The sequence below is a fragment of the Vidua chalybeata genome, chromosome 17, assembly GCF_026979565.1.
Source record: "Vidua chalybeata isolate OUT-0048 chromosome 17, bVidCha1 merged haplotype, whole genome shotgun sequence".
Classification (NCBI taxonomy): domain Eukaryota; kingdom Metazoa; phylum Chordata; class Aves; order Passeriformes; family Viduidae; genus Vidua; species Vidua chalybeata.
The window spans coordinates 8,585,075-8,610,901 of NC_071546.1; the positions used below are offsets into that span (position 1 = coordinate 8,585,075).

General features: G+C 48.5%; 1 protein-coding gene across 2 annotated transcripts; it reads left to right on the forward strand.

Moving 5' to 3' along the window:
• The first annotated feature begins 5,146 nt into the window (after positions 1-5,146).
• On the forward strand, positions 5,147-18,843 carry OPRL1 (opioid related nociceptin receptor 1). 2 transcript variants are annotated; one of them, XM_053958452.1, is made up of 4 exons: positions 5,147-5,414; positions 5,878-6,131; positions 14,715-15,070; positions 15,758-18,843. In XM_053958452.1, the coding sequence occupies exons 2-4, from the start codon at positions 5,905-5,907 to the stop codon at positions 16,279-16,281; spliced, it is 1,107 nt and encodes a 368-aa protein (XP_053814427.1). In that variant the 5' UTR covers positions 5,147-5,414; positions 5,878-5,904; the 3' UTR covers positions 16,282-18,843. The 2 variants fall into 2 exon arrangements, with proteins under 2 accessions (XP_053814427.1, XP_053814428.1); XM_053958453.1 differs by lacking the exons at positions 5,147-5,414; positions 5,878-6,131 and adding an exon at positions 8,324-8,413.
• Positions 18,844-25,827: the final 6,984 nt, after the last annotated feature.

Genomic DNA, 25,827 nt, shown 5'->3' on the forward strand with positions numbered 1-25,827 from the left:
TCTCCTCTACCTCACTGGTGGTTCTCCCCAGTTACAGATTTGGTAAAGGCTGCAGCCTTTTCAAGGCAGATATTCAAGCCTTCGATGGGAATGTATTTCCCTCAATGGTTGCTTGAAATTTTCAGTAAACATCTATTGTTTCCTCTTGCTGGAAAATGGAATGAGGGAAGGCTTCTGGGGCTGGGTCCAGGTGGATTAAAGCTGTGAAAACATCTTGCTTTGGGGTGGTTTATCAGGCATCAGCTGCTATTGATCTGCACAACAGTGAGAACTTGAGTGACATCTCTTTGGGGAGAGCAACTTCAGGGGGAAGCAAACAGCAAATGGTTTCTGGGTATCTTGGTGTCAGATTTTTTTGCAGTGATTTTGTTGCTCTCTAAGCTGTTGGTTGTATAAAAGGACTGCAGCACAAAGGTGATAAGCAGATCTTTACTTTGAAAGGTTCCTGTGAAATTCACCATCTGAGCACAGAGATGTTTTCCTCTCTAAGGGATAAGAGGTTAAAATGCTGGGATGGTGTTCAGAGGATCTAAATTAATCATCTGCTGCTGTTTCTTACTCAGTACCTGTGTAAATCCTGCAACCATCACTGCCTTTCTGGAAATCAGAGACCCTTACTCTGTCAGCCTCTGGGACACTCGGATAGTGAGTGTTGGGTGATGGGTTCCCATTCCCAGAACAGTGGAAAAAATCGGTGTACTAGGCAAGGAATAATGGGGACGAGGAGAGCTTCTGTCTTGTAGGAGTAGAGGGAATTGCTTGTTTCCAGGTTCATGAGCTTGAGATGCAAAGAGGAGGAAGACAGTGAAACACAATTTAATGTTGCAGTGAAGATTTATGGCCTCATCTGCAGTCACCTGAAATGATCAGTCCCTTGAAAATTGCAAATAGTGATGGCAGACAATAAAGTGTCAGTGAAGTTGGTACCACTGTGTGTTCTTTCTCCTGCTGGAGCTTGGGGGAATTTGCTCTAAATGAATTTTTGGTGAAAGCAAGGTCTGCTCTAATTATTTGTAAGTAATGAGGATCAGGCCTAGCAGCACACAGAGTGTTCTTAAAATGCAGGTGGCTGCTGGCACTAATCCTGGCTATTCTCCTTACCATGGACCCTGCAGATGGGTAGAAGAGAAATGGAAATATTTCCTCAGTATTTGTGCTTGAAATGGGCATGAATTACACTTGTTCTGCTGTCCTGCTGTTTTAGAAAGAGGAGCCCATTGACTCCAGCTTTGTTAGCCTGGTGGCCCTGGGAACCAGCTGATCCTTCAGGAAATTGTTTTATTGTATAATATGCCTGTTCTCATAAATCAGTTCCTTGCAGCCTCAGGAATTGGCAGGGAGGTCCCCAGTCAGCATTAAGGTGGGTTGTCAGGGTGCAGAAGTGTCAACACTGGGCAGGTGAAGCTGCCCCTCAGGAATGTGGGGATGGATGAGCTCAGCTGGGCTGGGCTGGGCCTAAAATTTGTGTGTGAATGTCTCAGCTTGTATTTGTGACTGGGTCTGAGAGTGTATGGGATGTACTGGGATCAGCCACCTCTGATAGGGGCTGGACCATCACCCTGCCATTTGCATCCTGAGATCTTGTCCCAGATCTGCTCTTCCTGAGAAGTTCAGTGATCATGGAAGGGAGATGGGGACTTTGAACAAGGTAGGACATGGCCTGTGACATCTCACTGGCCCCATTCCCCCTGCTGGGACTGGGATTTAGGTAACACATGCTGCAGTCAGTGGGATTCCTTTTCCCACAGTGGGTTTGTCCCCAGGCCCATCACTGCTCCTTGGGAACAATGTTTCTGGTTTTCTTTTCAGTCTGATGCTCACCAGTGCAGAAAAGAGTCTGCAGAGGTTTCTGTCATCTCTAAAATGAGTCTGACTTGAGGAAGTACAAAAGCTACAATGAATATGTATTACTGGAAATATTGAAGAAGCCAATGTCCTCTTCTTTCTAATAGATGTTATTTCTCATTCTTTGAATGAGTCTGCTGGCCATGGAGGGCAGATAATCCAGTTGTGGAATCTTTCTTGTCTTGTGTTGTTTCATGATTTATAGCACCATGCAAGGAACAGAATTTATCACCACTATCTCAGTGAACTACCACTGAATCCCCTTGTAGAGGCTGCTCTGGAAAAGTGGGGTTTAGGGTTCAAGAAAATATGTTTCCATATTTTTATTTATTGTTTTTTCTTGTTTCCCTGATGCTCTGTTAACCATAAATCTGTAAAGATCATCCAGTTCTAACTCCCCTGCCTTAGGAAGGGATATATCATTGCTAAATTTTTGGCATCATTAATGTCCTAATATCATCCATTACCAGTGGTTGTGGTCCAAATTTAGCTAATTAGCCTTTGGCAAGCCATTAATCAGGTGCTCATCATCCCAGGAAGGACAGTTGCATTTTTGAACCTTTGCTTTCCAGCATGCTCCACATCCCCCCAGCCTTTCTCCTGCTCCTCTCCAGCCCAGGTGCTTGTTCCCTGCATGAAAAAATGATTTTACATCTTGAAAAATTAATTCTCTGCTCATGATGGCCTTGATTAAACAGATTGACAAACCGTGCTAAAGGTGACAAAACAGCTCTGACATGCAGACGTCTTCACCCCCTGAAAGGAAAGGCAAAAAAAAAAATCCCTGTGGGCTGTTGCTATTATGAGATGCAGGTGGCTGAGGGCTGTTTCCTGCAGAATCAGCAAAGGTTCTCCACATTTAGGAGCAATGTCTGTAAAGTTAAACTGGTTGAAATGGCAGAAGATGCAATTTCTGGCACTTGAATTGGATTATCTTGAAATAATTGAGGATTTTTAATCCACAACTGATGTAGACTGTGCTGATGCTCCAGGAGTTTGGAGGCAGAAATGGTAAAGGTGTGTGTGGCTGCCCTATCCCTGGAAGTGTTCAGTGCCAGGCTGGATGGGGCTTGGAGCAATCTGCTGTAGTGGAAGGTGTTTTCACTTGCTTGTTGATGCCTTGGACTCTCTGTTGTAGATCCAGCACCTCATAATGGTGTGTGGGATTTGCTGTCTCCCCAAAAGCTCCCTGGGCATCACCTGGAAGAAGGGTGGCTTTTTGTCTTGTTCTTTTCTTGGCTTTTGTTACCTTGCTGTCTGCTGAGAAACCTTCACGCTGAAGAGCTGATCTACTTTTTCAAAGAAATAGGCTGGGATAAATCCTTTTTGGGTGATGTTGACAAAATTTAGGTTGTCTTCCTTCCCTTGGTGCATAGACCCCAATGGACAGGAGATTTCTGATGAAGAAGAAATCTGGCAATCATGCTCTCGAGATGATTGTCCTCCTCTCACACCAGAGACCCTGAGAAGAGCATGTGTTTAGATCCCATGAGATATTCTGGAAGGACAGATCTCACCATTATTGAATTATAATTGGAGTGAAATGTTGTGAAGCAGCAGGATTGGGATTGAAGGTGCAGCATGACCATCCTGGGCTTTCTTCCCCACGCAAAGAGGGCAGGGATGAACACTGAGGAATAGCTAGAGGGATGGATGGGGGGACGTTTTGGAAGGATATTTGTCCCAGACACATATCTTGGTTGTCAGTAGTTCAAAGAGCATTCCTGATCCCTTTTCCAGCAGTCTTTCTGAAACACACCTCTCAGGCCAGAAAGAAATGCACAAGATAAATAGGTGAACCTGCTGTATTTGCTGCTCTGCATGAACATAAAGGAGTGTGGGAAGGGCTGAGAGCACTTGTTGGGGTGAGAGCCAGCAGAGAGGAGCAGACCTGAATTTGCAAACACTCTTCCCGTCAGCTCCTGGGCTGTCCAGCTGGGAGCTCTTGCACTGATTTACTGCTGTCCTTGCTTCAGCCTTTGGAAATCAATCCACTGACAATTAAGGTAATGTCTGGTCTAATATTTATTTCACACTCTCATTTAATGGACTGACAAAACCCCACTTTTTGAAGCAGTGAGACTGTTCTGTTCCGCAGGAGGGCTGGAACTCTGGGTCATGCTTTTTCCCTTGGCCCCGTTAAAGCTGAGATCTCTTGTTGAAGCTTTCAAGAAAATTGCCATGCAGCACCACACCTTAGCATTGTGTTCCTGGTGAAGAAGGTGCAGCTCTTGTGCTAAATATCCCCAAATATGCATTAAAGGTGAGCTGGAGCACAAAGGAGTAGCCCTGACTGCCTGCTGGGGCCCTGGAGCTCTGTGTTGGGCTGGCTGTGGGTTGGGAAGAGAAAAAACATTTGATGCCCATGAGCTCATGTTCTTTTTCTCTACCTCTTGGGCAAGTGTGCCCTGAATTTGCTCTGATCTGTGTGTATCTCTGCTTGTGTCCCCAGCACTGAGAAATTTCCCCCAAATGCCAGGAAATGGCTTTGGGGAAACACTGCAGATGGCCAGAGGCACCAGAGCAGGGGGCTCTGGTCCTCAGCAGTCAAACCACTTTGGGAGTGGGTCCCCAAGTCCTCTGTGCACCCTGTTTGGGGGCTGGTCTACCTGGGGGACTCTGCAGCTCCTGGGAAATGAGATTATCAGGGTCAATGTCCCACAGCCAGTCTGGGAACTGCAGGTACCTGTGGGCTATGCGTGGATCACCCCACCTTGAGGTAAGGAATTTACCACTGCAGTTTCTGAAATACCTAACTCAGATGAGAAGTGCAAGATGGTTTGGGTTACCAAAATGACCTTTAGTTAATGCTGCCAGAAGAATACTAAACAATAACAGTTTTCTCCCCGTAGTTCTTATTCCTCCTTGTATTTTTTTTTTGCCGGTTTCTAGGTCAGATTCCCCATTCCGCTGCTCCTGCGCTAGAACAGCGCTCAGGTTGCACAATTGCAGAGGAGGGAGGAATCTGCTTCCCGAATCGCGATCTCCCCAGTAGCCTTGCCCGATTCTTCCCTTCTTCCCAGCATCTCCTGCTGGGAGCCCGCCCCAGGTAGGCTGGGGGTCGGGGGCTGCGGCACGGTGGGTTTGGGGAGGTCGGGGGATGCTGGTCCCCCCTCGCCGCGCCGGGGCTGGGACGGGGAGGCCACCGCAGCTCCCCCGGGGCGGGGGGAGGACGCTGCCCGTGTCTCGCAGGTGTGGGCTCGCCTTCCCTTTGCCGCGTTTGGTTATTTATCATTTCCCCCCCTCTCTTTTCCTCCTTCCCCCTCCCGCTTTTCTCTTACGCAGTGGGAGCAGCCCGGCAGCCTGGCTCTGCCCAGCCGCCCTCCGTCCTCCCTCCCTCCCTCTCCCTCATCCCTCCCTTTTCCTTAAAAACGTGGGCTCCGGGGTGCAGCCCCCTGCGCTGGCAGCAGCCCTGCCTGCGAGAGCAGCCCTTTCCCCTCCTCCACCTGCGGAGCCCCCGGCTTTGTGCCGTGTCCCCCCCCCCCCCCATCCCCCGGCCCGGGGGTGCTGGATGCGGCCGCGGGGAGCGGAGCCAGGTCCGGAGCTGCGCTAGAGGGGACCTGCCGCAGGTAAGCAGCCGGCTGGGCTTTATTGCCAACTTCGGGCTTTTCCTGCTGTTGTTGCGTGGTCTGGACCGCTGGGGTCGTGCCGGAGCCCCGGTGGCTCTCGGGTGGCAGTGGAAGGTCTGGGGGCACAAAACCGCCTGTGGGGGACTCACCGACCCGCAGGGATGGGAGAGGCAGGTGGGGACATCCAGCCCCTGGGAAGAAGGGATGATGTGTGCAGCCCGCACGTCCCCTGCGCCGGCAGTGTGGAGATATGCGTGATCCCTGTGTGCTCGGGATGCGCCAGGCTCTCAGGGTTGCATCCCATTAAAATACTCCTGGGGAGGGGGGCTGTGTTCCGTGGCAGTAAATCTTTCTCCCTGGTAATAAATCACCCTTCCCCAGCGTTTCTCGTGCACTTGCCTTGCTTCAGTCCCCTGCCACCCGTTTGATCAGCAGATTTTAAGGCTGTCTCTTGCTGCCCCAGGTCCTTGGCGCAGGCTGCTGCTTCAGGATGGACCCGCTCTTCCCTGCCCACATTTTTGAAGACCCCGACCTGAGGAAGCTGCTGAACGACTCCTCCATGCTCAACCTGAGCTTTCTGCCCAGCAACTGGTTCAACAACAGCACAGGGGACGGTTTCCTGCCTCTCAGCATCAAGATCACCATCGTGGTCGTCTACTCCATCGTGTGCATTGTGGGGCTGGTGGGCAACTGCTCCGTCATGTATGTGATCGTCAGGTAGGACAGCGGGGAGGCTCCCGGGAAGGCTGGGAGCAGGGCAGACCTTCCTTCCCTCAATCCCTGCTGCGGGTAAAGCAGCCAGGCGCTTCCCTGGGGTTAGAGATGTGCTTTAGAGGTAATGATGTGGCATTTGTTTTATTGTTTTGGTTTTATTTGTTTTTTTTTTTTTTTTTCCTTTCCTAGGCTGTGATGAAGGTTTCTGCCAGTTTTCAGCTGCCCTCTGGTGCCTCCTAAAGTTTAGCCCAGAGAATGGAATGGAGTGAGCAGATCTGCTCAAATTTTTTTTTTTTTTTTTTTTTTTTTTTTTTTTTTATTTTTAGGGATCTGTATGTCCCTGGGGAGGGCAATGTGCTGGGAGCATTCCACTGCCAGGGTGTGCTGCACCTTAATGGGACCTCTCCTTCCTGTGCTGTGTCCAGCACTCCAGCTGTGTTTGCAGGTGCTGCTCCATCTGGGAGCTGGCTCTTTCCAAAGCTGAACCTTGTTGCAAAGGAAAGAGCCTGCTGGGAAGCTTCCTTTTACTCTTACAGGAGAAAAAAAAATGAAAATGTAAGTCTTCCAACCCTTTGGAGCCTGCAGACTTAAGTAAGATGTGAAAGGATGCTGCAGAGTTGAGGGCAACTTCTCTGGCTCCTTGTGCTGAAGTCAGGAGGGTGGGGGGGACCTTTGCAGAGGGACAGCACAGAGCATGCACCACTCCATCCTCCCTGCCCATGGTTGGCATTTTGAGTGTCCCTGTCTGCTTCTGCCGTGGTTCAAACCCTTCTGGTTCTGGGAATCAGAAACCTTGTTTGCCCTGTAAGTACAGAATAAGTTTGTGCAGCTCTTAGGGCTGTGATTACGTTAAACCCAGCATCTCCCTTCTGATCTCTGCACCCTGCATGTTAAGGAAGGAGCTTCCATTTTATCCACATCTTGGAGCAGACTCCTGGTGCAGGTGCACTCTGCCAGCACAGAAAAGACAGGCTGAATCCTCCAACAGAAGAGGAAAGTATTTAGCAGGTATTCAGACACTGATGAGATTGTCTTGTTCCTGCCAGGAGCCCAACTGCTTCCAGAGCAGCTTTCCCCTGAATAACTACAACTTGGCTGGGGAGATGCTGCAAAATTAGGTCTTTGGTACCAGAGGTTGCTGAAGAGTGGTTGAATCTCTGCTCCGAGGGCAAAGTGATGTGTCTGTTCATCAGGCTGCCTGTGTGTGCTCTTTTAGCTGAGGAGTTTATGGCACTGAGAGGGGATCCCATTAGCCAGGGGAGTCTGCAGATGCAGAGAGGAGGTTTGCAGCACGCTGGTGCCATGTCTGGACAGCTTGTGTTCCTGCTCAGTGTAGTAGCAATTGCTGGAGTTGTTTGTGGGTGTGTGTAAGTGTGTGAGTAGTGAGGCTCTGGAGCTGGAAGCCCTTGTCTGATGATGGTGATGTGGCTGCATGGGAATGCCAGCCCGTGTGCAGCAGAGGAAGGGAGTCCTTACCCTGTGCATGAGCCTTGATGTGTGTAAGGAGAAGCCTTGGCAGAAATCTTCTCCCTGTCTGCAAAGGCCTGGTGGGATGTGCACAGCAGGACCCTGCTGGCCCTGCCCAGGACTGGGACTGGAGCATCACCAGTAATATGAGTGTCCCAAACTGGGGTCCCGGGCAGGGTGGACCTGTGCCATGGCTAACCATGAAAAATGCCGGCTTCTGCTCCACTCCTTTTTGACTTTGTTACCTTCCAGTTGGATAAATGGCACTCAGGGATTTAGCACTAGAATTTCCCATGGAATGCAACTCTTTTTTTTGTGTGTCCTCTCATTTTACAGTTTTTAAGCAACTGAAAACTGAAGACAGGTGCCACCCCAATCTCCCTCAGGTTTTTCCATTTCTCTGTTTCCCTTTACTCAGAAATGAAAAGTGTGTGCCGGGGAGGTTATAACTGAGCTAGAGCACGTGTAGGGGCTGCTGTTCCCCACCCATGCTCCTTGGGAGCTCTGAGCTGAGACCAACACTGAGTTAGAGCCAAGGCAATGACCCTTGAGTCGATGAGCAACAACTTCTGGTGATCTCTGCCCAGGATTCTTCTCTCCTTGCCCTGTCTGTTCAGGTCAGGAGGATGAATTGGACTCAATATCGAACTCTTGACCCTGGCCACGTGCACAGATTGATGAAGAGCTGCCAAAATGTGGCTGTACAAGGAGGATGCTGATGAGCTTCTCAAACACATGCTTTTCTCCTCAGATTAGAGCTTTGATGCTTCATGCCTTGAATAGCACCTGGTTTTCAGTAGGCTGGAAGTTGGTTGCTGGTAAGTCAACACAGGGTTTAGGGGCTCATAATGATAAATTAATGGAAAAATGATCAGCAAACCCTCTGTGCTGCACCCTTATCACTATAGGTAATGTGCACCCCAACAAGCTTTTTTTTTCTTTCTGTGCTTTGGCAATGATAACCAGGCTTCAACATATTACACAGCCCATAGGAAAATGGTGTACTGCCTTCCAGAAAAAGTCTGGTAGTGTTATAGACAGTAATTGTTTCCCATTTTTCAGGGAGTTGGGAAATAAAAAAGACTCTAATACCAGCACTCAAGGAAATTGGAGGCATCAGAAAAGCTCATTTTTTTTGTTCCTCCTGAATGAGTTTTCTGCAGCACCAAGGGAAAAGTTTTAAATCTCCCGGTATTTCATGCAAAAGTACAAATTCAAAGCCTCCTCTAGGTTTCCCCCTCTGATGCAGAACCCAGCCTACATATCTATTGTATTTGGAATGATTTAACATTTGGAACGATTAATTTATAGAGACAGTCATCATGTGACCATCAATCCCTTCCAGTGCTGAGCAGCACTAATTGGGTAAGATGGAGAAGGGCTCTTGTCAGGAACATGATTTCCTGGACAGTAAAGGGCCTATTGTGGGAACCTGCCTCATCTGTGGCTTTGTTCTGCTGGCTCATCCTGGAGCTCCTGCCAGCAGAGACGATGCCTCCCCTCCCTCCTCCTTCTGCTGTTTGCTCTCTTCTGCATATATTTCCTGTTCTGCTTCTTAATGAACGTGAAACAAGGAGCTGAACAGAGGGTTTGGGGAAAACCAGGCTGCTGAGATCCCTCCTAGCTATTAACTGAAGTCTGCAAGGCTGCTTGCCAAAGATCTTTGTATTTAGGAAGGGAAGCAAAGGGGAAGGAGGGTGTATTTTTGTATTTTTGGCCCTGGGGGTGGGGCTCACCCAGGTGTTCTTCTAGGGGTGTGACAGAGGCCCCAAATCTCTGCCAACCATTGGTGACCCAGGGAAGGGACAAGGTGCAGCTCGTTGTCCCTAGCTCCACCATGCTGCTGTGATGCTCAGCAGTGGGGATCTGGGGGACTCCATTCCTCCAGTTCAAACCCCCCTGGGAATGCTGCCTCATTTTTGGGGCACTCCTCATTGCTATGGCAGCTCTCTGTTGAAAGCCTGGCAAAATGCTGGGGATGCTCAGCTCTCTCTATGGCAGAGCACCTTTCAGAGCATTTTAAGCAATGTTTTGGGCAGTTTAAGGCTGTCAGGCCCCTACATTTTCATCTGCTGCCTCCAGGTGAAGCTTTAGGAGGAAAAATGTGATGGGGAGGTGTCTGAACCATGAGCCTGCCTGGGGATGCTGTGCCAGCTGTTCTGCTTGAAAACTGCCTCAGTCCCTGAGAACAGGGGTGAGGGCAGCTGGCTGTGATGAGACAGGGGAAATTAAGTTAATTATGACATTTCAGAGATGCTGATTTCTTAATAGAAAGCTTTCTCAGGAAAAAGTCTGGACCAGCTGTGTGTCTCAGGGCTGAAATGAAGTGAGTGCTTCATGCAGGGGGACCCAGCAGACAGGAGTGGGACCATCTGAGACCTTTGTTGTTTCCAGATCTGCCTCTTAGTTTTTCCTTGAAAAACAAAATAAATACACATAAATTATTATTATTGATGGAGAAATGAAACCCAAACCAAGGGCTCTTTGCTCTGGAGAGTGAGTGGAGCTGGGTGAGGATGGTTAGGTGAGCAGCAGGGGATCCTGCTGTGATAATGGCTGCAAAGCACAGGTCTGCAGCTCCCTGATTTCTGGGCTCCCCATGAGCCCAGGTGAGCTGGGCTTAGCCACATGACCCACAATAGCCACGTCTGGCCCCTGCTAACACAGGTCCTGTAGCTCCAGTGTGTGTTGAAGGGCTCTTTGTTTCACCTGGCTGTGATGAGATGGGTGAAAGGGAGTTGCCCGTGTGCAGCACTAACTCTGTGATGTTTAACATGGGACTTGGTTCCCGATGTTTTTCAGAGACTGGGCAATTCCCAGAAGCATTCTGGGTGTCAGCAGAGGCAGATCTGGCCCATAAGCAGGGATAAGAACATCCTGCTGCAGCGTGGATGCTGATAAATGCCCTCCTTGGACCAGAGCAGCATTCCTGGTGGCCAAGCACCTGCTCAGGGATGTGGGAGCATCCCTGAGAGCCCCTGGGTGAGCTGCTGAAGCCTTTGCAGCAGTAGCCACAGAGCCTCCTCCCTTGGCATGGCAGCACCATCCACAGTGATCCCCAGAGAGCACCGGCAGGGCAGGGCTGCTTTTCCCTAGCTGTCCCCCATACACAGAGGTGAGACTCAAGGACAAGAAGATCATCTGTCCCAAAGTGTGTGCTCATCCTGGCTGGCTGCAGATTCCCTTACTAGTCCCTGCTAGTCAGTCCCTGTCTTGCTGGGTAATTTATAGGCTTTTATGTGCTGTGCTGGTGGCTGCTTTTGCTGTAGTGTCTGGCCTCAGAGTCCAGACTAATTAAAATTTGTCCTCAAATTCTGTGCATTTTTTTCAGGGCCTGTTGAACCATTAAGAATAAATCATCTTGCACTGGTCAGAAGTTTCAGGCTGAGGGGATTCTGGGATGGTGATCAGAGCAGCAGGGATGGAGAGAGCACTGTGTGGGTGGACAGCTGACAGGACACAAATCATGACAGAACGTGCCAGATCAAATATCAGCTTCACACAACCTGAGGGCTTGGGAGCAGAGATGGGAGAGAATTGGGGCTGATTTCCACCATCACAGGGTGGGAGCAGCTCAGTAAAAATCCTCTTTGAGCCTTTTCTGCTCTCTTTTGCTTCCTGGACCATGCCCAGGCACGGGGGCAAAGGCTGGCACTGCTGCCAGGGTGTGAGGTGGGGATGGAGGGAGCTGCTCAAGGTGAACAACACTGTCTGCATCCTGATTAGCTGGAGCTACACATATCGAAATCAGGAGGCTCCAAGAGTCAGAGAGCTCCTGGAAACAATGCTCAGGGTTCTGCAGGGCTGCAGGCTTTGCTCTGGTCCCTCTGCCCCTGCTGTCTGCAGCTCCATTTTGGGTTGTGGGTTTGCTGCAGCCAGCTGGTCCTTAGCCCCAGCCCTTGCCCTGCAGCCTTGCTGTGGCTGGGTGGAAAAGGGAAAGATGCAAAACCAACAGCTCTGCAGCTCACCCTGAGGCTCAGCCAGGGGCAGAATTTGTTCTTGTGAGGAGCAGGTCCTTAAAGCCCCGAGGGTGTGTCTACCTGCCTACCGACCCTTAACGACCTGCCCTTAATCTCCTCTCCCAGACCGTGTATTCCCCTGAGCAGAGGGTCCACGTACCCAAAAGGAGAGGGAAGAGAAGTGCTGAGCTGATATCCAGGTGTTCTTCCTCTCGGGCTTCGGCATCCCAGGGAACAGGAGAGCAGAGCAAAGCGATTTCTGTTGTGACAAAGGGAGAGCTGGATGGAGAGCTGAGCACCGCCCTGTGGGAGATGCTCCATTAGGAAATTACCTCTGTGGCAGAGTGCAAGAAAGTGGCCCAGCAGGCAGCTAATGTCATCCACGGAATCCACAGGTTTATCTGCAGCAGATTTGTGCTGTGGGGGAGGAGACTGAGGTGCCTCCTAAAGCCTGAGAGTTTAATTTTTTTTTTTTTTTTTTTTTTTTTTTTTTGGTGAAGATTAGGAGAAAGAACACTCTCAGTTCTGGAGGAACAGAAAGAGATGTTAATCCACAGAGAAGAAATTGATTGATTTTTGTGTGTATTGAACATTCTGGAAATGTTTAGGAACATTGGTTGGTTGGGACAATGGCTGTTGGCTCTCAGCATGTAGAGAAAGTGGTGTAGAAGTAATTAATTAGGTGCAAATTAATTTCACCCCCTTTCAAGAATGCAAAATCAGCTTTAAATTCTATTGGAAGATGGGTTGAAGGAAGTGGTGGGACAGCACCAGGAGGCAGAGGACAGGGATCTGTGCACTGAGGGTTTTGCAGGGCCAGGCAGAGCAATTGCACTGGCACTCTGAATTCATGCTGGGAAGTGTCTGGGAAGAGTGGGGCCAGTGGGGCTGGAGGGATGTGGGAAGGAGCTGAAGATTTGCTCTGCACACCCTGAGTTCAGGGCTGGCTGAGATGCCCCAAACGTCTCACTGCTGGGGACACAGGAGTGTGCAGGGAGGCAGCTTTGTCCTCCACGGATGCTGGATGGGGCTTGGAGGTGGGTGAATTGTTGCTTGTTTCTCCCACTGGTCAATGACAAAAAATAAAACAGGAACAACCTTTAATTTTTACTGTTTTGCAGTACAGTTGCTCACCATTGCTCAAAATTGTTATTCCCTTGAGTTATAATGTCAGTAAAAAGGGTTAGAGGCGTGTTGATCAATTGCCTCTGGCTCCAAACCTCCTGAAAGTTTGGACTGCAACAAACTTGACCTTTGGGAAGTTTGAGCCAGCCCAGCCAGGTCAGTGGTGTTCAGGGGAAACTGCAGCTCTCAGAAGACCTTTGCCAGCATGATCTTGGGTGACAAAATCATTTCCCAAAGCCTGAGCTGACAATGCTCATTTTTGTGAGAGCTGATAAAACAGTGATTTCACTGCTTCATTTAAATCCCCCTCTGCTGACCTGGAGGGGGAAATGGATCCACTCACAGACCCACCTCATTCCCCTGTGCTTTGCCACGTTCATGCCAAGTGCAATTCAGGAAAGGAACACTTGGCCACCCTGAGATGCTCCTCTGGAGTTCAGGGCACTGAAGGCTGCTGTAATTCTCCTTAGGAAATCCCAAACCTTAAAGCCCTGGCAGCTGCCTGGTTATGTTGGATTTGCAAAGTGCTTTTCCTCATTCATTCCATCACAAAAGGAAAAGCACCAGTATTTTCCTTCTACTGCTTTTGGTTATGTAAGTTTGTCTGGGCTGGCTTTCTAAGAACTTGTGATTGATTTCTGGGCCAGGAAAAGCTCACTCAGGCTTGTGTGGGGACCTCAAAATATTTCCAACAATGTTTCCATCAGTGCTCACCTCCAAAATCTTCCCTTGGCTTTTAGGGTCAAAAATAATATCATTTGGTTTTGCTTTCTGAGGCTGCTTTCAGACTTCTGATACAAGCCCAGCTTAGAGCTCCAAGGCAGGTAAAAAAAATAGACTTTATAGTCTGTCTGCTTCTCTTGCAAACCTGGCCAGGTCACCATGTGTCCCAGCAGAGGTCAGAATATGCCAGTGATAATGTCCTGCCAAGCATTCAAACCATTTATCAAGAGCTGAAGAAGCTCAGAGGAGGGCACAGCCCTGAGAAGGGAAGTTGTGGGCTTGCTGTTCTGTATCAAATTTGCAAAAAGAGCTCTTTAAGTCAAATCAGACCCTGTAGTATTTTAACACTATCAGGCTGAAAATAGTGCAGCAGTTTACGGGTAGAAGTGTTGCCCTCAAACGAACTTGCACTCTGTTAATAACATCATTGTCTGTCATTTTTGGCCATGTTTCTGCTTAGGCCATTAGTAGAGTAAATGATAGATGAGCTGTAGTTTTAAAATTATACCTATTTGAGCTCTTATTCTGAGAGGAATATCCTGGAGCTGAAATGTTAGATTCAGTCAGAGTCACTGTTGAGCTTCCATTTCTGCAGATGCCGCACGTCCCCCCGAATAGGTGATCACAGCTGGCTCTGCATCATTTCCCAAGTGTGAAAAGGAGATGATTGCCATTAGAGCAAGGTGACTCTTCCTTTGGGGCAGTCAGTTCGTGTGGTAAAAGTAACATTGAAATGACAAAAAAAATCTTTAGGGTTTGACTTGTGACTTTACTCCTTTCTCTAGAAAGATCCATTGTGATATTTTGATTTCTGATTCAAACCTAGTTCCTCACCAGCTTTTGGCTGGCCAGGGCTGGCCATTTTGCCTGTTCTGATTTGACACCTGACATTAGCCATGCTCTCTGGCTATGAGCCCGTATCAAATGGCTGATCAACTTACCCCTGTGCCTTTCAAATCAGCTCACTGGCTAAAGCTCTCACCAATACTTCTAACAATGAAGCCAGAGGTGGTGAAATCCTAAGTTGGCCTTATTGAAGTAATTTTTCAAGAAGCACCACATGAGATGACAGCCTCATGCTTCCATGGTGCTCACTGGCATTCTGAGGGAATAATTCTCCTGCCCATGGAAGTGACTGTGGAGGGAGCATTTGTGCTGTTGTAGGAGATGGGCTGAACTGTGTGTTGATAAACCTGTGGGAGGTGGAAAGGTTCTCCTTTTGAAAGCAGCAGAATCTACTTTGGTAAAGTTCAGTGTCTAACCCATCATTGTCAGGTGGGAGCTCTAACCATTCCTCATTCCTGCATTTCAGATTCACCAAGATGAAGACAGCCACCAACATTTACATCTTTAACCTCGCTCTGGCTGACACCCTGTGCCTGATGACCTTGCCCTTCCAGGGAACAGACACATTCCTGGGCTTCTGGCCCTTTGGCAATGTCCTGTGCAAGATTGCCATCTCCATTGACTACTACAACATGTTCACCAGCACCTTCACGCTGACGATGATGAGCGTGGACCGCTACATCGCCATCTGCCACCCCATCAAAGCCCTGGACATCCGCACGCCCCACAAGGCCAAGGTGGTCAATGTTTGCATCTGGGCACTGGCTTCTGTCTTCGGCATCCCGGCCATGGTGATGGGATCTGCGGAGAACGAGAACAACGGTCAGTAAAACTGCACCCAGGGGGAGGGACAGGAGAGCCCAGGGAGAGGGGTGCCAGTTTCATCAGTGGGGTGAGGTCTCTGCTGTAAAACCATCTTAACTCTGCCCCTGCCTCTCTGTATCACTGCTGCTGCTTTTCTAGTGTTAAACATGGAATTGTTATGTGAGGAATTGAACATTAAACATAGAATTGTTATGTTAGGTTGGAAAAGCCCTCTAAGATCATCAAGTCCAACCATTAACCTAACTAACCAAACTAATCTGAATGTGCAGATGTGTTGCCCTGATTTTTAAAAGTGTTAAGTTTTCTTTTATAGTTCTTTTGAAAGTTTTAAAGTTCTTATAAAACTTCTTCAGCCTTCTGATCTGTTTACATATTTCTACTAGAGTTCTCATGCACTGTTCATGTAAATAATGATTGCTTTGCATTCTTCTTTGTGAGAGGAGAGAATTGATAGACTGTTGGTTTGACCAGTGTAGTTGGAGAGGGGGTAATTCCATCCTCCAATCCATGGTCACCTCTGGAATTCTATAAATACCAGATGTTCGAATAAAACTTACTCTTTTTCTCCTTTAAACTTACCAAACTTTTGTGTACTCATTTCATGTCCAATGGCAACACAGATGCTTTTCTGCTTGATCTGCGTTTGCTGATCTCCCTTCCCATTTTATTTTCTTACTCTTGCAGAGATTGATTGTCTAATTAAGCTCCCTTCTCCCGTGGACTACTGGGATCCGGTGTTTGGCATCTGCGTCTTTCTCTTCTCCTTTATGATCCCTGTGTTGATCATCACCATTTGCTACAGCCTCATGATCAGGCGGCTCAAGAACGTCCGTGTGCTCTCGGGCTCCAAGGAGAAGGACCGGAACCTGAGGCGCATCACCCGCATGGTCCTGGTGGTGGTGGCAGTCTTCATCGTTTGCTGGACTCCCATCCAGATTTTCGTGCTGGTGCAGTGCTTGGGTGCCAAGGCAGAGAGCGAGCTGGAGCTGGCCATCTCCTGCTTCTGCACCGCGCTGGGATACGCCAACAGCAGCCTGAACCCCGTGCTCTACGCCTTCCTGGATGAGAACTTCAAGGCGTGCTTCAAGAAGTTCTGCTTCCCCAGTGCCTTCAGGACCGAGCTCCAGATGTCCAACAGGATGTGCAGCATCGCCAAGGATGTGGCCTACGCCTGCAAGAACTCGGAGGGGACTAACAATCCGGCCTGACTAGGCATGGAAATCCCCATGGTGGCTGTCGCCCAGCAGAGTCCGACCACCCCCACGTCAGAACTGACTCAGATAACGGCCCTTTAGCAGGACCCCAAAACTGAGAGGTGAGAAAACAAGGAAACAATTCTGGGGGTTGGGAAAACCGGATACTGCAAGAGCATGCAGAGAAAGTGAGCCCATTTGATGCATTTTTAATTCCAGTGCATCCTGCACTAAGGAACGTGCTTGAAATCAGCCTGCTGATTCCTGCAAAACCCTGGGGGTTTGCAACATTATTGAGAGTTTGGGAATTAAGGGTTTAAAATAGGCATTGCTCTTGAGGCTTACACTTCTGCTGCTGGGAGACAGACAGAATGTGAACTCTTGCATTGCTTTTTTCCTCCTTGGGTGGAGATGTTAACAGCTCGCCTGGCTCACCAGGCGCTCGTGTGCGGGTTTTCCTCCTGTGCCATCGCTCTGAAATCAGACTTTGCTGCAGCCAAAGTGGGCAGGAGCCATCAGACAAAACCCAAGATCATCTCCAGGATGAGTCATCGCACAGGGAAGGATGCAGGGAGGGAGAGGAGGGAGCTGACGGGAAGAGAAATTCAAACTGCCTTGGAAGGACAGCGCCAGCTCCTGCAGACGGGATCTGCAGTGATCCCCCCCCCTCTCAGAGGGGAGCAGGGTGGGGAGAAGGGACTGTCAGAACTGATGGTGTAGCTCTGAAGAGGAGGAAGAAAAAAGACTGAGGAAATGAACACAATTTCTCATTTACATGCTGCTACTACTTTTTTTTTTTTTAACTTAGTATTTCCAGTGTAATAATGGACAGACTGTGTCTGTATATATATGTCTGCAGTGGAATAGGTGCAGATACATGGTAGGATTTCACCTTACCAAGCATGCCTTGGGCATCCTCCTCGGTGAGACGAGGAAGGAATGAAGTGGCCTATAGACACATGTATTTATGTATAGGAAAAGCCATTTTGGAGAAGTCAGAATGGCAGCTCTTCCAGAAGACATGGACATTCCTGGTGGGAGGAGGCAGCCTAAAACAGTCCCACCCACTCCACATGGCATAAACCATACAGAACCTGGGGTTCTGTGGTTTGTTTTATGTTTTTAACTGAAATGAGACCCACAATGCTGAAAGCATGTGGGAGATGCTGCCTGGGTACCACCCCTCCTGCTAACCATGGATTGATTTTCCTCTCCCAGAGTAGGCCAGAGCTTTGTGGAAAATGAAATGTCCTGCCATTTCGCTTGATAACAAAAGCTTCCCCAAGGAGTTTCACCACTTGAGTGCCCTCTGTGCTGGGGAGAGCAGCAGGCTGGGGTTGTCCCTGTAGCACAACAGCCCCAGGAAATCTGGGCAGTGGTGGCCAGTGGTGCTGATGGGGGAGCAAAGCACCAGCCTCCACCTGGACATGGGAGGTCAATTCCAACATGAGAACCAGCAGTTTCATCTGGACTGTACAGATTCCAATGTGAATATATTTCTTGTGCTCTGATCGATGAGATTCTGTATTTTTAATGTATTGATTTGCCAATATTTTAATGCTGTCATGTTCTTTCTATATGCTGTACAAAGGAATTGAATGTTATATTTCTAAGTAGAGTGTTTCCCTCATGGTTGGGCTTAAAATATAGATGCAATTCCAGTGCCCCACATGTAGGACCCAGATCCCTTGTAAACTGCTCAGGCTGGGAGGATTTTGATGCTGATTAACATTTGATTTGGAATCTGGATGTATACCAGAGCAAACTTTGCAATTAGCACTTCCCCATACCAGTCTGGAGGGAGGAGGAAATCTGGGCACTTTAAGCACTTTGTAGTGGATGTTAATCCCAGAGCCCTCACCAGGAAATCCCATATAAACCCAGGCATGTGAAGAACAGCTCCTTGAGAACTGTGCTGCTGGCAAGTTGCATCCATGCCTTTGGAAAACTGGGTTAGGTGGGATGTTTGTGGGTGGTAGCAGCATTGGGCAGTGAGAGACCTTGGGTCTGCTCAGCCCTCAGCTGTGGGATGGTCTGACGGGGTCTGGGAATGGTTGGGGCTGAAGCTGGGAACTGACTGCCAGGCTGTTCTTACCTTTAGGAAGCAGGAGAACATTCATTAGTGGCTGGCCAAGGAACAGCCACACTCCCTTTGTCGTTCTTGGCTGGGTTTTTAAATAGGTTTATGTCCTCTGAAAAAAAATATTCCAGTGTTTGGCATTTTTTAAATATGGATTTTGTTATAATGACTATGCTGCAACGATCTTACATAATCAAGTACTCAATAAATGTGTGTTTACCAAGCTTTTGGGTATTTCCACGGCCCTTACAGTGAATGTGTTTAGGCATTCTGTTCAATGCTCAGTGAAGTTTGTTATAAGAAGAGCAGCAAACACCTGAAAGCAAAACCTTATTGTACTGTGCCTCGGGAGCTACAGGCTCATGGTCAGCTGGATGGCTTTAGTGCTGGCTCTGTAATTCCCTTTGGAAGTGGTTGTGTTGGTGTGACTTTTACAACTTCCGCAGTGTAAATGACATTTAGGTGGCTACTTGTGTGCTTTAATAAAGGAAAATTAAACCCCATGTGGTTTGGATGATAATCTGGAAGACTTCACTGGGTGGATTTGGAATGTCTCAGCCCATCCCTTTTAAATGAGATCAGTGGGAACTTTTGTGACACAGACAACTTGGTCTGTAGTTAACACAGGAACAGAAGATGTGAAGATGCTGGAAAATTGGGTCCCTGGGTCTTGCAAAGGGCAGCTGTGATGTGTAACAGGGCAGCAGTGCAGGCAGCTGCCTGCTGTTAGAAGTGAAGTCTGCTGAAGGATGAAAGAAGCTCTTTCCACCTCCTCTCCCCACAATTCCCAGGAGTTATGGGGTTGGGTGTGTCCTGGGAGAACAATAAATTGCAAAACTGCTCTGAAAATAAAGCCAAGGCCACATTCTGTAGGAAAGATGGATCGGACAGTGAGATGTGCAATAAGGAAAGTGCTTTCTCTCTGCAGAGATCAATATTCCTACCCAAGGAGGTAAATATCAGGAGAGGGTTTTTTATTAGCAGTGGTGATTTTCTTCTTAAAAAAAGTAAATTGGTGAGAAAAAAAAAAAAAAGGAAATCTTTTATTTTTCTTCTAGTTCAGTTAATTATAAGTATCCAGGGGTGAGTTCTTACAGCAAAACCATAAACCAAAGTGCTTTATTCAGTATTATGGGATTTATTAACATAGCAAATATTCTCTCTGCTGCTGTTGGCTGAACTCAAGTGCTGGAAAAAGCTGAGGAATGGATGAGCAGGGGACTGAGCTCTCCCCCAAGCAGCTCCTTGACTCTTGGTAAATCTGGGCAGAGATCTGGCTTTGCAAGAACCAGATCTCCCTTCCTCTCCCTCAGCCAACAACACTCACCATCAATTACAAATTCTAACAGCAAAAATAAGGAGCAGCATTTACACTTTCTTTGAGGTTTGGATGGACAACACCCTCAGGCACATGGTGGGGTTCTTGGTGTTATTCTCTGCAAGGCCAGGAGCTCACCTCTGATCCCTGTGGGTCCCTTCCAGCTCTGGATGTTCTGTGGTTTATGGTTTTATGCCGTGGGAAGAGCTGAGCTGGGGACATGCTGGGTTACCCTTTACTGAGCTGCAGGTCAGACAGGTCTCATTTGTTTTGGGTGAGTTTTCTGCTGAAATCCCTCTCCCCAAGCCCACAGCCATAGCAGTCACAAAGCTTTTCCCCTGCTCCAAGTGCCTCTGGCCCCCAGGCTGGAGACAACTTCAGCAGGTGGGAGAAAGCCCGACTGCAGAAAGAACAAAGCTGTGTTGGGCCCTTGTGGTGCCCCTGCTCCAAAGCACGAGACTTGCCCTGGTGAAGGCTCTACCTGAGGCTGAGCTGTTGCCATGTCTGTTTTCCCAAGTTTTTCATGAGAAATTAGACTCTAAATTTCTCTTTCTTTTTTTTTTTTAAATTATCTTTTCCTTTTTTTTTTTTTTTCTCCTGGGAGGTCTGTTAAGTATTTAAAGAGCTGTCACTGGGCTCCAATCTCTCTCTGGGTACTCTGGAATATCATTGCAGAGTACAACAATGTGTGTCCAGGGAGGGATGCCTCTCACCCTGCAATACCTTATAGGGAAGGTGGCTACTCTCCATAGTTAGAGCTCCTTTTTTTAAATGAAAAGGATCTCCAGCAGCAGCTGGTGTGGGTGTAGCCTTTGATATCTGCTCAGAAGAGAGACTCAGACTGGCAGCAAAGTAGGCTCTGCCAGAAAAACTCCAGCTTGCTTTCCCACCCATTTTGCTGTGCTTCCCCTCAGCTATTTTTGTGGGCATTTAGCAAAAGCAAATTTCTCCTTCCTTCAACAGGAGAATCTCCTTCGGACGCATCAGAGGCTGCAGCCCTGATTGTGCATTCGTGCCTTCACGCCGTGTTTGCCCTGTGGATCTCTGTGGTAGCAGATCTCATTGCTGTCCCTTTGCAGAATCAGCTGGTTATTCCCACCCCTGATCTTCACTCCCCAGCTCCTGCCCAGGGCAGTCTGAAGGATCAGATCTTACCCACCAGCCTTCTCCTTTGCTGAGGAGAACCACGGAGCTGAGCTGGGAGGGATGGAGGGTAGAATCCAGCAGCAACAGATGTAGGAGGGAAAGCTGTCCCACCTCCATGGTGAGAACTGTTTGTGAGGTGGGGAGGCTGAAGAAGGGAGAGAAGGGGACAAAGAGAACCTGTTGGAGTAAATCCAGAGGAGGCCACAGAGATCACAAAAAGGGCTGGAGCATCTCAGCTACAGAGACCCGCTGAGAGAGCAGGGGGTGTTCAGCCTGGAGAAGGCTCTGGGGAGACCTCAGAGCCCCTTCCAGTGCCTAAAGGGGCTCCAGAGGGCTGGAGAGGGGCTTTGGACAAAGGTCTGGAGTGACAGGACAAGAGGGAACAGCTTCAACCTGCCAGAGGTGAGGTTACATTGGATAGTGGGAAGAAATTCTTCCCTGTGAGGGTGGTGAGGCCCTGGTACAGGTTGCTCAGAGAAGCTTTGGCTGCCCCCATCCCTGGAAATGTTCAAGGCCAGGCTGAAAAAACCTGGTCTAGTGTAAGATGTCCCTGCCCATGGCAGGGGGTTGGAATGAAACATCCTTTGAGATTCTGTCCCACCCAAACCAATCTATGATTCTGTGGTTCTGTGAAATGGAATGTGGGAAGAGTAGCCCATAAGCCAAAGTCCTGGTGCTGCGTGAGGAACAGAGATGGACCATAAGAAAGTAGAGCATGCGCTGTGTGATGCTGATGGATGTTTGGTACAGGGTTTTTTGGACCCCTTCTTGTCATGTCTGAGCTGCTGCCTGCCTCTTTTGCAGCCTGAGTGGCTGCGTGCACTTGCCCTGTTGCCTATTTAGACTGAGGATTCATGACACCCTTGCTCAAAATGTGGCAGCAGAAGTACCAAGGTCACAGCTCCTTTTGAAAGGACAGTTTTAGAATTTTTCCAAGCAAAGGGATTGCTATTAGACTGAGTGCTGTTAAATCAAAGAGGCCCGTGGCTCACAAACTCCCTTTGTTCCTGCTTTCAGCACTCTGAAGCCTGGATAGATTGCATGACAGAATGAAATAATCAATAAATAGAGCAACATGGTTTTGTATCTTGGCAACAATGATGCTGCTGAACCATGAAAACTGACTTTGCTCTCTCTCCCTCAGTGCAGAGATCCCGTCTGGCTGCAGGGAAGGAGTGATGCCAGCTCTCCACAGTGCTGGGGCACACAGACAGCCCCTTCTCCCATCTCAAGTTCTGTGCTTCAGCAACCCCTAAACTATCCTTGGGTTAGAAAGTGCACAATAATATCCTACCCCAGCTGAGATCACCTTCACCCCACAGTACATCTCCCACGTTCAGATTCACAGAATCTCACAGTCCTAGAATGGTTTGGATTGGAAGGGACCCCAAAGATCATCTAGTTCCAGCCCCTTGGCATAAGCAGGATTCTCAGGAATTTGGTCTTCCTGTGGCTGAACTGCTGGAAGGGCCTCTGAGAGGAAATCATATCCTGTTCAACCAGCCCACTCTTGCAGCAAAGGGGGTTTTTCCTCCACTCTGTTATTTCTGAGAGAGGATGTAATTCCAGTGCTGATGGAGTCTCCTGCTGCCAGCAGTGGTCAGGGAGACATCGCTGCTTCCCTCCCCTCTGGGCCTGAAGCCAGGCAGGAAAGGCTGGAGCAGCACCAGCACTGCCAAACAGCACATTTTCACTGTAATGAAATGAAGAATGATCCTTCAAGAAACCAAGCAGGAAACTTGATTTTTCCAAGGAAACCATTGAAAGAATCAGCATCTTCCCGCAGACTGGTTTTGGCTGCATTAGATCTCTGTTTTCCTGGCCACAGAGAGGAGCCCAGGCAGAGCCTGAGCTGGCTCTGTCCATTCAATAAACATCAGTTTCTCTGTGTGTTTCCAGCCTGGCAAGTGCAGTGGATGCTCCAAGAACAGCTCATGTCATGCTGATTTCATTCAGTGACGAGGAATAAAAACAGAAGCTCTGTAGTCAACATGAAATTAAGATTAATGGCTTTTCAGGTTGATTTCCTCTGTGTGAAACAAACCCCATATTGCGATTTGGCTATTTAATGTTTGCTCAATGTTAGTCATTAATAGCAACTTCTTCACATGCACAGGTCATTTGCTCACATATTTTGGAGTTTCCCTCATCTCAGCCTTTCACTGCTCTTCCTTTGTTTAACCACAGAGGAAATCACAGAATCACAGGATGGATTGTTCTGGAAGGGACCTTAAATGTCATCTATCCAACCTTCATGACATTAAAATTCCTGGAGATAATCAGAATTATGCTGCCTCCAGGAACCCAGCATAAAGGGGCAGAAAATGAGCCCAGCCCCTGGTGCTGGTGTTTACCCTTGTTCCTGAGTTCCAGAGGTGACTGGCAGGTGGCAATGGAAAGCCAACCAGGGCTCTCACTGTGGTTTGCTTTGGCATCTGCACCGGGGTTTAATTTGCATGGGCTTGGCTGGAAAATGGCTTCATATTCTGGTGAGTGTCAGCGATGCCACTGAGCCCTTCTGCCTGGGGCTATCCCCCAGGAACTGTGGGGGATGAGCTCAAGACCAGGCTGGATGGGGCTCTGAGTATCCTGGCGAGTGGAAGGTGTCCCTGCCCATGGCAGGGGGATGAAACTGGATGATCTTTAAGGTTCCTTCCAACCCAAACCATTCTGTGATTGATTCTGTGATTCTGTGGTTCTGTGAGCTGGTGGCTCTGGCCTGCCCCATCCATCATGAAATGGTGGCCAGCAGCTTCACATCCCAGCTCCTGGCCAGCATGGATGAAGGAGCTCAGCTCCTTCATGAAGGATCCCCCTGAATCCATCACAGGGATAAAGGAAATTTAATTACATCCGTAGGATTTCCATCAATGCTGAGCAGCAGCAGGCTGGGTCTCAGGGGAGATTTTTCATTGCGTTGAAATCTGACTTTGTTAATTACCAGTCTCTGATCTCATTTGAGGGTTAAGTTTATGAAACAGAATCCTTATTTCTCTGATTTCCTTATTCAGCTGGTTTATTGAGTCTTGTACAGGGGATGATTTGGACCTTAGAAACTCCCAAGGTGTCTCACATTTCTGGCATGAGCTGCAGGAGAAGCATTGGAGCAAGGGGAGGTGGTGGAGATGTGCAGAAGTCCTGGTGAAAGCCAGGGAAAGAAAACATCTCAGGAAAACTGAAAATGAGGACAAAGGTCTGGCTGCCAAATTATAGCTTATTTTACCCCCAAAGGGAACTCCCCCTTCCCACATGGGATGCTGATGGCAGCACCCAGAGCCCCCACCCCACCCAGCCAGGGAACATTGTGGTGGGGGGCTTTAGCAGAGCGACACCAGCCTTTGGTGCACCCCAGGCTGTTCACTTCCTCATGGGGAAAGCTTCCCATCCTCTGTTTACCCAGGAAGCACCAGACTTGGCTGTAGGCAATGAGTGCCTGGTTTTTATCTACACATCAAATTTACTTTCTTTTTTAAAGAGAAAATAGCCACTGAACAGCCCTTGAAGCTTGGGGCTAGTGTCTAATTCCACTTGAAGAGCTTTGTTAGATAATTGCAGTATTTTTCTGAGAGAAAATAGAACAATCAAGGCCTGTAATTAAAAGCCATTCAGGCAGCTTTGATCCTTCTCTCTGCATCTTCACTTATCAAACACAAATGCCAACAAGGACTCGCACTATTTACAGTCACTATTCTTGGCCTTTGCCTTTAAATTAACTCCTCTTCCTCGCTTCCAGTCAAAAGGAGGCGGAGGGAGGGAAATGTGGCTTGTGGCTTTTCAACTGGTGTTTCTTTGGAAAGATTTTTTTTAAGGATGCCTGATATCATGGAATCATAGAATCATTAAGTTTAGAGAAGGTCAATGAGTCCAACTATCAGCTCAGCCACACCACCACGTTCACCACTAAACCAAATGAAATGCCACACACACAGGTTTTTTTAACACTTCCAGGGATGGTGACTCCACCACTGCCCTGGGAAACCTTTTCCAGGGCTTGACCACCCTTTTGGTGAAAAAATTTCCTAATATCGAATCAAACCTCCCCTGGCACAACTTGAGGCTGTTTCCTCTCATCCTGTCACTCCATGATGACAAGCCTGGAGCTCCTCTGGAGGCCTCAGACCTACCATAGAATAAGAGTTTATCACCCCAAACCTGCCTCCAGGCACAACCTCAGCTGCAGTGGTGGTGTGGATGGGACAAGACCCACACTCTGCCCTGGGCATGGACAGGGAGCTGCCAGGGCCATGTCCCACAGCCCACAGAGGATCCTCAGGTGACCTCCTGACTCACTGTGAGAGGGAATCCAGCCTGGGAAGTCCCCTTCCCTCCAGCAGCAGGTGGGAATGTCAAACCTTGATGTGCTGAGACCCTCTGAAGGCACCAAAGTGGGCTTGTTTCTCCCAGAATTGGCAGTAAACCCAGAGGGTCACCATTTCCTTGGGTTTATGGTGGGACCATTGGTGGCTCATCAGCAGCCAGGGGCTCCCAGCAGTCCCAAGGAAACAAGGTGAGTGCTACACTTGTCAGGTTGTACAGAGAAGGGACAAAATCTCTTTCTTGGCTTGATTTGAACACTATCTTCTGGATACCCTTCTGCTTCTCATCTTTTACAGTCCAAGTTTTTGCTTATCCACGTTTAATTTTTATTTTCATATTTTTCTCACATCAACACGCTTCTGAGAGCCAGGCCTTCAACTCTCAGTGGGGTATTATTTCTTTTCTCACCCAAAAATCGTGACCAGCCTTAGGGAGGCAGTGTGAGACTGTCTAAACCCAGGGGATTAGAGCTTCCCGAGAGAACAAACTGCAGCACAGCTCGGATGAGGACAATTGATCCAAACAGCCAAAATTGCTGCAGCACGAAGACTCAAAAAGCAACAACGGCTTCTGATCCCCCGCCTTAGCTCAGATGCCTGCGTTGAAAGCCTGCAGTGGGAATATGAGCCCTAATTCCTGTTCCAGGGCAGGAAATGGCTCCCGGGGATGATGCAGCAGAGCCCTCCAGGGCTGCGTCCTC